This window comes from Pseudopipra pipra, chromosome 1, assembly GCF_036250125.1.
Source record: "Pseudopipra pipra isolate bDixPip1 chromosome 1, bDixPip1.hap1, whole genome shotgun sequence".
NCBI lineage: Eukaryota > Metazoa > Chordata > Aves > Passeriformes > Pipridae > Pseudopipra > Pseudopipra pipra.
In genome coordinates this window covers 7,323,224-7,336,671 of record NC_087549.1, presented here as the reverse complement: position 1 = coordinate 7,336,671, position 13,448 = coordinate 7,323,224, and the positions used below count along the sequence as shown (strand labels likewise).

Below are 13,448 nucleotides of genomic sequence, written 5' to 3'. Positions count from 1 at the left end.
TCCTTAGCTGTGCAGACCATCAGTTACTCAGTTTATGCATGCACAAGCTTTTAAAGAGTAACATTTGCCAAGTGTTAGCCTAAAGGCAGGATACTCCTCAGGTGTCACAGAACGGAAAAAACAGAAGATCATAGTGTAGTAAATGCTAATGAATATTCCTAGTGTGTGGGAAGAATGTATAATCTTCAGAAAAAGGAGCTACTTGACTAACTTAAAACTGTTACTGCTTGTCTGTCCTGATCTGAAAAGGTCACTTAACCCTCAGAAAAGATTAAATGGATAAAAGGAGTTGAATCTACAGTGAAAACAATTTGTGCTGTTAGATCATAACAGAAGCAGAGCTTGCCAAGCAAATCATTTAATTCTTACCTTTATGGTGATTCCAAATCCAGGCAAAAGACAACTTGAACAGTCAAGCCCTCTCAAAACAAACGCCTACTATAAACAAAGCTCTCTGTTTTCTTTACGCTTCTGAAAAAAACACCAATCTTTGGACATTCATTTTGTAAAGTACAATGGTTTATATTACAGAGGAAGCTCTTATCTCCTCAACAGCACTACAGACGTAATATTCTTGAAGAAAGAAAATGTATTAATTAAGTAGGCAAGAAATCAATGTGCATTACTCAACACAGCTTCCTGACTTACACCTCATCAGTTTCCAACCATTGCATTTCCAAGCAGAGCTGGGTAAAAAAAAAAGAAACGTCAGAAAAGACCTCAGTTGAAAACTATTTTAAAAATAATAAAATTAAAAGGATGTAGAAAATTCACATAAGTGTTCATGCTTTAGCACATGAAAATGCGATATAACTCATCAACCATAAATAAAGCCTTAAATTACATAGGTATGTATGGCCATGAAACATTGGAATTAAAACAAACCCCTTCCTCCAAATAGACACACCTCTCATAGACAGAATTGCTCAGTCTATTTGAAATAATCTACTTAAGAATTCTTGAGTGATGTGTAGTAAAATACTTTTCCGTCCCTCCCCCAGTCAGACAATAACACAATATACTGCTGAACTGATTGAGAGAGGTTTTATGTTAAGATCATCACTGTTACCACATATGATCAGGATGCTCTTCCAAATGTGGTTTTAACAGCAAGTGGGCTGTGAATAATTCAATAAATTCTAAGTTTTTGATATTTCTTTTTTCTCTTCTAGATAACAGAAAGCATTATTCTTGCAAATCAACAGTAAATTTCAACCACTAATAACAAAACCAAGGTTTCTTATGCAGATTAACCAAGTTGATACATTTTGTGCATCAGTTTCTATGATGTTACAAATGTCAAGTTTACCAAACGTACAAGGAATTAATCCTGATACATTTACCAGCTCCAGTCAGCAACACAAAATGGCAACGAGGTCTCCATCCTACAACCTTAACATCCCTGGGGCTTCTGGTGCACTTTCAAGACTAAACCTGAGGACACACAGTTGCCATCAAAGCCAAATAACTCTCAGTTCTTTTCCATGAACAAATTTAAATTCCCTATCACCACAGTTAAGGGAGAAGCTACCACTGATTTTGTTCAGCATTGAGAGAACCCAGCAGAGCCAGAAGAGGCAGACAACCAACTCACTGCATTATATCCACTTAGTAAAAAGCTTTTCTCCACTTTTCTACCCAGAACACCCAGAAATAAGTTCAATCACATAGAAAAGTCTGCCTGGACTTCGTGGTGTCACTTTCTTGATTAAACACTACTAACTACAGGAATAATTTGTCACAGTCAGTGTAAACCAGCATGTTTTTACTTAGCTGTGAAAAGGAAACCAGCACTTAATAAATTAGAGCACTAGAAGAAAACATGACAATTTTGTTATTAATAACTTTTATAGCTCAAATTTAAAAATATTAAGCCAGAAACAATTCAAGATTCATGAAGAAAAATCTGGAACTATATACATGCATAATTAAGAATATCTAGATTCTTGTCAATATTTACTTAAGTTTTTTGTACAAGTTTTTTTCACACAATCATATTTACAAGTACGTCTGTTTAAAACATATGAACATACATCTCTTATAGCATTTACAAATCCTTTGAATATATTGTTTTTCTTAAAAACAAAAGAATATTTCCTTAATTTGACAGATTTGGTTTCAATTTATGCTACAGGACAGGTACTTACTCAGTGGGATGGAAAGAGTTATCATCATTCAAATATCTAAATAACAGTCATCCTACTGGTACCCACAATTTTCACATATGGCTTTAATACCTCTCAAACTCAAAGGATCACCTCACAAGCACCAACTACAGTCCATCTGTGGTACGTTTCTAATTAAAGTCTTGAAGCTTTGTTTGGGTTAGAACCACAACTTCGCAGACACTTCCTAAGCGTGTACTCGGAAATAAGAGGTCCTTTTAATTTAAAGAAAAAACAATTTTGCTTCCAGTCAAGTCAAGCACATATTAAGTGTGTACAAAATGGGATGTATGGGCTTTTCTACACATTCTAGCTACCTTTATGGATTTTTATTATCATGGGATACCACAGTTTTGAACAGATTATATTTGTGAGGATTTACAGGAATCAAGTGAGAGATCTTCTGAGAAAGGGAAGAATATTTTTTCCTCAAAATATGACCATTTTTTAGAAAAGAAAAAAGTCTGAGGAGGTTTTTTCCACATGATGTCTAAATTACTCATACAATCCAACTAGTTAGATCACTTCACAGATTAAAATCCATCACCTTGATCACTTTTGTTTGGGAAAAAAAAACCCAAACTTTTTTACAAATCAAGTAGCCATCTCCTTTGAATGCTATTCTCTAGAGCTCCTGCACTGATTGTTCCACAGTTTGCTCCTCCACAGGCTGCACAGCCTCCTGAACATAAACAATGAATTCAGAAGCCTCTCCACCCTGTGTATAGACAGTCACTGTCTCAATCCCCTCCACTTCATCTGATGAGACCACCAGGTGATGCTGCTCAGACAGCTCCACTGACGCCTGCTGCAGTGTCTCTTGAATCATCAAGGTGTGATTGGCTGATTGCTCCTCTTCTTTTACCTAAGGAGAAATTTGAGAGGTTACAGAAAATTTACCTTTCCAGTAAGTACCAGGTATTATGATGATTAATGGAAATACAGCACACAAATTAGCGATCACCTAGTTTTGAAAGAAAATGTCAGTTTTACAGAAAATGTGATCATTTTTGATTAATGAGCGTATAGCAAGGCAGAATAATGAAAGCAGTAACACAGCATCTAAGTTAAATGCACAGAGAGATGCAAAGTTCCAGGAACGTTGGTCTTTGCAGAGAGCTTTAATCTCTCAGCAGTCGTTCATTCAAAACTGCTCCTATTTAAATAAATCTGAAGTCAAACACCTCTAGTAGCATTGAGATGAGAATCCATACAAAACCACACGAAAAAACTGTACCCATTTCTTTTTTTCCCTAGTCAATCAGGTCTCATAGAAGTATTAAAATTTCATTGTAAACCTTAACAAACTTTCACTGGAAAAATGTGAAATGTAAATATTACTGCAATAGATTCCTAAGGCCTACTGTTTGTGAGGCAGCAATACATACATTATTGAAAGGAGAGTGACAGAAGCAATTGAAAATAACAGAAATTTTATTGAACATTTTGCTTCTTGTCAAAATGAAAAAAGCAATCCCACCATTCAGTGTGGGATTTTAAAGAGTTCATACAGCTGCCTGTCAAGTATTGAAATACAGTAAGCACCAGAATTCAAGAACAAATCTTAATTCTCTACCAGATCCACATAAAATTCCCATGGAAAGTGTTCCAGGGGAGTATAAAAATATCACAAAACTGTAAGTCTTAGGGAGGAAATGCATTCTCTCAAGTGTTAGTGGTAAAATAATCTACTTTTGAGGAGAGAATGGAACAGCAATTTTTCAGTATACAAAGGCATTTGTTAGTGGAAGGTGTCCCTGCAAAGGTTGGAATGAGACGATCTTTAAGGTCCCTTCCATCCCAAACCATTCTGGGATTCTATAATTCAGTTCACTGGATCTCAGTGTGGTCCTGCAGCACTGAACTTGTAAGTGACCTTAAAAAGAACAGGTCAAACATGGTAGATTCTACAAAGTGTGGAATCTAAATTATGCAAATTAGAAAGGGTCAATTTTTTTTGTTAGACGGTGACTCAAAAGTAGAACAATCAAGTTCAAGAAAATATAATTAAGATTAATGTTGTTTAAGAGGGGAGTGGGAACAGAAGGGAAGAACTACAGCATAGATTCCAAGGATCAGTTTGATCCCTTAGAGACCAGCAAGTAGAAAAAGCAGCCCTATATGTTTGTTTTCCTGATGCTCTTTGCTCACTCAATTTTTGCCCAGAGTACCCATTCCAGTGACTTTGCTTTTAACTTTTTTATTTTGTGTTTAAAATATCTGTCAGTTGAAGATTTCAGAGACACACAAACCCCTCAGGACTTCATATCACTTTGAACTCTCACTCAATTCATCAGGCTATAGAAAGCTTTTTCTTCAACAATAATGAATATGTTCAGGTTTTAAATTATTCAGAGGTCCCTAAGTCAGTATGGCTGTAATATATTGATGAAATATATGCGGATATTATCTGGTGAAAGATTTAACATCTAAAGGGAACCTGGCCATTGTCATCAACCTTAATGCAATAGCACAATCGTACCTACTGATGCTGACTCTGGCTTTGTTGCACAGGATTCAGATTACAGGGATAAAAATACAGGAATGGCATAAAGTCCTTTTCATGTTCTGTTTCTTTTACCAAGCATATCTGAACATTTTATTTGACAGTTACTTTAAACAGCTTCTGCTAAAGTTCAAGCTCAGCGACCTACACAATTAGGTGATGCTTCTCTTGACACAATGGAATTTGCAACTACGCTCCGAAAACCAATTTATGTTGTTGCAAAATACAGGTATCAAAGAGTCATCTAATGATAGAATGGTTTGGATTGGAAGGGAACTTAAATATCATCTAGTTCCAACCCCTCTGCCACAGGCATCTTCCAACCCATCCAGCCTGGCCTTGAACACTCCCAGGGATGGGGCATCCACAACTTCTCCAGGCAATCTGTTCCAGTGCCTCACTACTCTCTGAGTAAAGGATTTATTCCTGACACCTAATCTAAATCTCTCCTCTTCAGTTTAAAAGTGTTCATCCTTGTCCTATCACTATCTGCCCACGTTAGAAGTCACTCTCTCATTCCTTACATACCCCTCACAAATGGAAGCTTGAGCCCCTCCTTGAAATGCAAGGAGCTAAATCATGAAAAAAACCATAGCACTGTAAACTTTCTTCTCTTGTTCCTCCTCATGCACCCCCTTCTTTTTTTTCTTAATTACTAAAGAAACCCTAAGTCCTACCTAACACAGTAGAACTCTGGTGAATTCATACACCACACTCTCTTTTCCTGACTGTTCTCTTCCCCTTCCTGAGGTTACCTGCTCATGTCAGCTCCTCTGTGCAAGTAAGGACATGCACAAGATCTGCTAATGAAGACTGTAAAGCACAGAGGAAAGTCTAATCATTAGTGAATTCAGATAGGAAGCTGCAGTTCAAAATGTTAGATAATTAGGCTCTCCCAGCTTGTTATGAATCAGCTCACAATTACAGCCCTTGATTTTAGAGATGCTCAAACAAATACAGAAATAGGGGTGTCTAAAATGTGGTCCTTTAATTATGTAATATACACTATCTTCTCTTGTTTTAGTGCACTTTACATAAACCTCTAACAACATGCCTCAGGCCAGAAAAATTACACTGCATTTGCCAAGAGCTGTGAGAATGCACAACACAGTATGAGATGGATCTCACCGTAGTCACTCTAAATCAAAACCCATAACTAACTGTAAATATAGTTTTGTGAATGTACATAAATAATGAAGAAAGGAAAATAAATAAAGCACAGTTGACACGAAAATGAAATGAAACCAGAACCTCATTCAATTCAACAGCAGCAATCTAATACTTATTCAGTTTTATACACATTTGAAATGAAAATGGCCAATAAAGAAAGTTAATTTAACCTCCCTACCTGACTTTATCCATGTGGGTTTATTACCCTTGTCATGCAGGGTAAAGAAGACTAATGCCCTTATTTCTAGTGTTTCTAGCCTCCAGTATCCTTTTTGGACAGCTATCTGTAATCCTTTTAGTTTGACAAATCATCACATTATTTGGGATATTCGCATTTCAAATCAGTTCAATGTTTACATGCATCTGCTTGGTTCCTATTAGATTGTTCCACAGAGAATAATCTCAAAATGTTAATTTACATCCCTCAAATTGATGAAACAGTGGGACAGCTGCCATTAGAATGAATGAAGTTACTACACTCAATTCTTTTTATTGCCATCTGAAATCTTTTGAAGGGTAGCATCCAAGACCTCTTTTCTGTTTGAGAGCCAGCTGAAAAGCATCTGTCTGCTTATCCTTCGTTTGAGAATGACAGCAAGGAGCTGAAGCCACACACAGCTGGCATATTAAATCAAGTCAGTACCTGCATAAATATTCTTTATTAACTTAATCCGTCTCCACAAAAGCCAAAGGGGCTTTTAGCACCATGTTTTCATAAGAAGCTCAACATTTCTAAATTCCAAATGTTCTAAATTTACATATCCGAGGACCATCCAAATACACGTAAGTAGTCATTAAAAATGAGTCTCTCTTAGAGCAATCTCTTCCTCTCAAAGCAAGAAAGCCTTTTTTTATTTTGAAATAAATTAAGTCATTAAGGAAAATACACTTCTTCCCTTTTCTGAAAAGGAGTAAAGAAAATATTTGCAGTAAGATGCTAAAGCCTTTTCCTTACTCTAGAGCTCATCCCGTGAAATGATGTAATATCTTTGATTTTATTTGAAGTCAGCAGGAGTTGCAGGTCTGTAGTGTTTAAAACAGTTTTGCTGGGCCTGTCCCCAAATCCTCTGTGGAATCTCTTCCTTGATTTCAGATTGAATGATGCCTTTCAGTTTACCATAAGGAAAAAAATTTAATCACAGAGATCTTTCAGATTTTCAAAACCTTATACTAGGTTACAGATGCTCCTATTCATATCATAAAACACCAGTAAGAAAATATACAAAATATCTACAGAAAGAATTGAGACGAAAGGTGAATCATAAGCATTTTAGATCACAGAGAGCACCTGGATATGTGACGTGCCAGCTGACATTGGTGCCTACAAGTTTTGTTCAATATTGTTTGAATAATCTGAACTCTCTCAGTTCTAGTTTACATATAATTATATTGTGTGAAAAAGACACAGAAAACACTGTAATTTGATCATATGAATCTCTATAATGAGCTACAAAACAATCTGGCGCACAATGGTTTCAGAATAATAAGAGATTTGAGTATGAAAGACTTGCTTTGCATAAAATAAAAACTGCAAGGCATCAAACAAACCTTCATACCGCTGATGCAGATTTTAAAAAAGTTTTAGCAACTGGCTGCTTGAATATATCCTGACAGAGACTGTGACTGACAATGGCTCAAAATGGCAGAATGGCCTCAAAACATTGCCATCGTTTTAAGAGCTCTAACAGGACAGCAATCTTGACATGAGATGTTATCTGTATGTTACAGAGATGATGAGAACTCCACAAAAGCTGAGGAAACAGGGCCATCTGCCCCAGTTAACATTTTCCTTTGCTGGTACCATCACGGGAAGCATCAAAGTGCTCCATGTTCTAAAACAACTGCAAACTTGACAATCAACATTTATAAAACTCCATGTCCTGGCAAATTTTCTAGATTAACATCAGCACCTACCATCACACAGGTACCAATCCAAGTCAGACTGAAATACAGGGTGTGCTGCTGAAGTACAACGTGCAGTAGCCTGTGACGTGACAGTCATGCTAATATTAGATATTTATTTTAGATGTGTTACACTACAAAACTCTGCTCTGTGATCTGCTTTGAGCTGAAGTGTAATCGTTGTTGTGCACTCCTACTGCTGTCACTTTAAAGAAAGTGACTTAGCATGGTAGGATTTTATTGGAGCCTGAAGAGATCACAGAATAAAAGGATGAAAGGAACTAAAATAAAGGGTGAAATGCATGGAAATACAGTGTTTTCTGGTTATCCTCTGATAAAGATCTGATTAGTTATTGTAATAGTTGATATACTTATTCTTTAGAGCACATTATGCCTAGGCTGAAAATAGTTTACTATGCTTTTCAGGAATAGATTTAACTCTTCACTTCAGCCTATAGAGCAATAAGAACATCAGTCCTGTCTCATATTCCTGAGTGGGAGAAAAGGAGAAAAAAATTCAGCTGCCAACTACTACTCTTTACTGTTAATATCAAAGTAGTGCTTTGAATCAGGACCTTGAATGTATGAGCTATGTTACTTGTAAAGAATAGTTCATGCCCCGAAGGCCTTATAATTTCAGTATAAGAGACAGCAAGCAGACACAGAAAAAGGGAGGTGGGGGAGTACAACATAAATGAGACAGTAGTAGTTCTGTTCGATGAGCATTAGTATTAATACACCAATAGCCTATCCACAGATAATTACTGTCATCATACTTTTGACAAGTAATTGAGAGAAGACAATGAGGTACAAATTGCTCCTCATTAAAAATCCACATAACTAATCACAATATGGAAGAAGGCATTAAGAAACTTGTCTGAAAAAAAGTAATGAGCAATTAAATCTTCATGGACTGCGCAAAGGTAGGAGTCAAAATCTTCACAGCTAATGAGAAATGGGGCTCTAAGTCAGAAAAGAAGTAAAAAGCCTTGGAAAGGAAAAAAAAAAGGTTTTGTTTAGTGTGGCAAAAAAAGGAACATCAAGTGAACAGAATAGAGAGTGTGATGTCAAGAGAAGGAGAGACAGTAATATTTGAATTTTTCTGAAAGAATACAAAAGGGACAAAACATAATCTGTGAGCATCAGAAAAAAGACTATCAGAGTTAACTGTACCATAAAATAATGATAGCTTGGACAACCATTTTAGCAAAGTGGTTGAAATAAGAGACCATATAAGAGTCATCATGCAGAACAAATCGGTATCATTTAGATAATCACCTGCAGGCAAGGCCCAAGGACCTACCTGAGGAGGAGATCAGCTTTCTGCCTTGAACAACAGGAAAGGTACCCCACAGGGGTGAACAACAAAGTGGACTGCTGATGAACAACCGTGCAGAAAGGCTGATATAATCACCTTAATGATTAATAACAATGCATAGTGATTAATACAATCTTCTTAGCCATCTTCAGAATGAGCTTGAAGTGATGGCTCTAGGGCACACAGACCCAATACAGCATCACAGGACTAAACATAGCAAATTACCAGCAGATTTGTCCATCACTACCTAAATGAAAAAAAAAACCTGGCAAACAGATAACATGCAACCAAATTTAACTGGTTACTACAGAGTATACCAATATAAACCTTTGGTTTGGAATCTAAAATTCTACTGCTCTGGTTCAGTAATTTGATGCAAAAATAAAACCTCATATTTGGACAAAGACCTGTACATGCATTCTACACTTTGTGTCAAAGAGATCTGGTACAAGAAATACATTGCACTGATGAAAAATAAATTAATTAAATCAGAAAGTATCTTACTACCATTACACATTCCCACTAACAAACACTGGAAATGGAAGAGCAACAGCTACAAACAAAAAACTAGAGCTTTTGGACACAGGCCAAGAAGGGGCAACTCTTGTGATGTTCTGGTCAATGCAGTGAGGGATTCTGGAACTAAAATTCTAAGGATGTTTATGTATTCTGAAACCAAGAAAATGCATTTTGAATCTTGTCTAACTGAAGAATAATTTAACAGACACTATACACTGAAAGAGTTTCCTCTGCAAAAAATAAGATATCAGGGGTGCTCATTTCTGAGAGAAATGTTTCTTCACAAGAAACTCAGTATTTAAATCAAACAAATGTTTAACTTGGAACAAACTTCTTAAGGAACAATTAACATCCTTATTTGATGTACACAAGCTAAAAGACAGAACTATACATCAAGGCAGTTTGTAGTTAAACACTCTCTGTCTCTGTTCCTGTAAACAGACAGATACACTGTGTGAAAAGTCTGTGAACAGAGAGATTGTAAATCAAGGGTGTCTGTGATACTGGCATGACTGCTCATCCTCCAATCCTGCCTTTATATTCAGCATGTGAGCTAGGAAAATAGTCCACCTATATAAATAATGGATTGAACAGCCTCTGCTAGCAAAATAAACAAAAACCCAAATGAATCAATCTCCACCCTCAGGCACAAGGGCAAAAGTACATCTGTAATAGGCTACAGAGAGTCAAATGAGCAGAAAGGGAAATGTCTTGGTTTACACTTCCAGTGCTTCCACCTTGCTACGTGCTCTGTCCCCACAAAACTGCTTTCTCCCCATCTCCTGCCTATGTTTACCAATCATTGTGAACAGTACTTCCTCCCTTTTCTAAGCATTTATTAGCCTCTTTCCTAGTTATTCTTCAAATTTAGCACTCTTTCCTCTTCCTTTTCCTCACCTCATTACTTTTTGGTCTTTAAGCAGTGCAGAACAACTCAAATGTCATGCTATAAAGAATTATCTTCATTAGCTCTTTATTCCAGAGAAAGATCTGGACTGGATCACTAGTAACTGAAAAAGACTCAAATTCACACTCCTGCCATGCTGTGATCAAAGCTTCAGAGTGGATTTTTGCCAGTCCCTGATCATACTGGTAAAACTTTATTACATTATTAACTTCTTTTTTGGGGGCATTTGTTATATACTACTTTCCTTAGCGGCTGTATGTTTTCATAGCTGTCATGCAACAAGATTTCTTCCAAATTAGATATCAGAAAAAGTTTAACTTTGATAATTGATTAGAATACTGACTTGCAGGCAAGAATAACCTAAAATCATTTCAGGCTCTAGACACAAACTTTGAAAGCTCCCATACATATGACATTGTCAGAATGATTCCTATTTCCCAATCACAATTCAAACTCAACAAGGCTAGCTTTGCTTTTTTGGGGTTTAAAATCATAATCTGAATCCTAAGCCAGGCTGGGATAGGATATTTTTATGTTATCAAAGCATTTTCTTTTATAAAATCATTCCTATGAACAAAAAGCAAGAAGTTTCCAAAGTCAAAACTGAAATCTTTTTCTTCTCAACATGCAATTCAGGAGCTGGGAGCTTTGAAGAGACAATGTGATCTTGCCGTCACGTCCATCATGTGTACTCATGATTTAAGATCCCTGCGGTAAGAAAACAAGCAACCCAGAACAATAATTTCATAGAATAATCTCTCCTTTCTGTTTTGTGACCTAGTGGAAAACAATTTTAAACTTACACCACTTAGACCTAACTAATACATCAAATATCTTCCAAGATGCTGAAAAGGACTTAGAGATAAAGACAATTTGTTTCTGGAGGCAAAAGTCTTGCATTACCCTGAAGCTCTATGAGTAGAGCACACTGAAGGTATGTGAGCACACAGGTTAAGGAAGTGCTAAAGCATGAGGATGGCAGCATTACTGACAGATGCAGCATAATTTTAAGGATCAAGCGTAAATGGGACTTTTATGAGTGAAAAGTAAGGAAAGGACAACTGTGGGAGAAAGAAATTTCCAGGGAGGAAATGGAAGACAAAAAATAGGAACACTTTAGTGTTACATTTACAGCAAAAAATACTTTTAAAACATTCTAGTAATTTCCGATTTCGAAGAAATTTCTTGGTGCTAATAGAGAAATATCAAGGCAACATGGAAGGGCTAGCTAAAAATGAGATATGAAGGTAAGAACTAAAATGAAAAATGGATAATGTATGTCCTTAGAGAAAAAAAAAAACAAACATAACAGGATAAAAATCAGAACTACAATAAATGTTAAGGAAAAGAAAATGGACTCGAGCTGCTAAGCAAGGACTCGGTGAGGCCATTAGAGAACAAGAGTGGAAATTCAGTGACAGATGATGTTGATATATTGCTGACACCCTGAATGAATTCTTTGTCTCACAATCCACAAGAGAAGCTGAAGGTCATAGAAGAAAGTTTAGAATGCATTTTTCAGAAGGAAAGTGAAATCTGCACATCTTAAGGTCACTTCAAGGTTAACAATTAGGAACCTACTACAATTAAAACCTCACAAATGAGGGATATCCCACAGAAAGCAACTCTGTACTGAAGAAAAATCTTGTTCTGAACAGGGAAGGAGTAAGTCATGCTAATAACATTTAAAGATTTCTTTCCCTCAGATTACAAATGAGCAATCTTCTGGTGGGAAGATAGGCTGGAATGTAAGTACAGCTCTATAACAGAACAGACAGACTTTGATAAAACACTGAATTATATAAAAAATTAAAAGAGAAAAAATAACAAAATAGAAAAATGAAAGAAGAAAAATTTAAAAAAGATAGATCACCATCATCATCTAAAGAGCTCCCCTGGTCCTTGCTGTGCTTCCATAAAGCCCACTAAAGGTCAGTGAACAGTAAGTCACCTGATCTTCCCCTGGGAAATCACAGATCTGCAAACTCCTGCACACACAGAGTGAAAAGTACTGGGGCTACCAGAGAAAGAAATGAGCAGGCATTTCAGAACATGCAAGAAACATGTTCACAGAGGAACAGTGCCTTAAGCATCAGTGTAAATCCTTAGCAAAAGTCATCATAAACAGAGGTAGCACAAGATCACTCAGGTTGAGAGGTATCTGAATTCTTCACTGATTTTGCTTCTGTGCCACTTAGACGTAGGAGAAAAAAGCTGTTTTATATTAAAAAGACTCTAAAGTGGTGGTGGGGAGGGAGAGGAGATAAAAAAATGAAGCAGCAAAGAGATCTGTGCTCCAAGAATTCAGTACTTCATTTGATATAGGAGTGGAGCTTGTAAGAGTTTGACATCAGACCAGTGAGAGTCACTGATGTACACAAGGCAAGGGAAAAAAAAGTGATCAAGGCTTAGCAGCTTGTAAACTCAAAAGGCTATAAATATGGATTAAGAAGCAAGGAAGAAAATTAATTTGGAATACAAATATTTACTTAGAAATAGCTACCAGCAAATTCAGATGGTCTAACAAGGAAGATGATAGATTTTAAGATGAATCAGACATTGATCAGATTTAACAACTGGAGGAGGAAGAATCATCAGATTTTTTAAATTCTGTATTTTTGATAACATTCAAATATCAAAACATTACTTCTTGGTAGCTGTTACTTTAGTAGCCCCTTTCTCCTGCACTTTTAGTAGGAAGGCCTCAAAAGATGCATTTTTAGGGGAAGAATTTGTTTCAGTAACATTTACAGACAAACACCAATGGCTAATACTGCATTCAGCCCCTAAATAGATCATATGTAGAGCACAGTATGCACACTGGCAATGACTTGACTGTAAAAGTTGCTTTGAAACTTGCACATAATTGGACTAAACTGCCTCTTCTCTTTAATGACTGAATTTAGTTTCCAAATTTGGATCTGTTATTTTACAAAAAAACCCACCCCAAACTCTTACAGG

General features: G+C 36.4%; 1 protein-coding gene across 4 annotated transcripts in view; it reads right to left on the bottom strand.

Moving 5' to 3' along the window:
- Positions 1-566: 566 nt before the first annotated feature.
- ZFAT (zinc finger and AT-hook domain containing) overlaps positions 567-13,448 on the bottom strand; it is a 127,572-nt gene continuing 114,690 nt past the window's right edge. For all 4 annotated transcript variants that reach the window (XM_064644319.1, XM_064644308.1, XM_064644298.1 and 1 more), the window contains one exon: positions 567-3,030. In XM_064644319.1, coding sequence (XP_064500389.1) covers positions 2,791-3,030 — 240 coding nt within the window. In that variant the 3' untranslated portion in view covers positions 567-2,790. The remainder of the gene's footprint in view (positions 3,031-13,448) is intronic.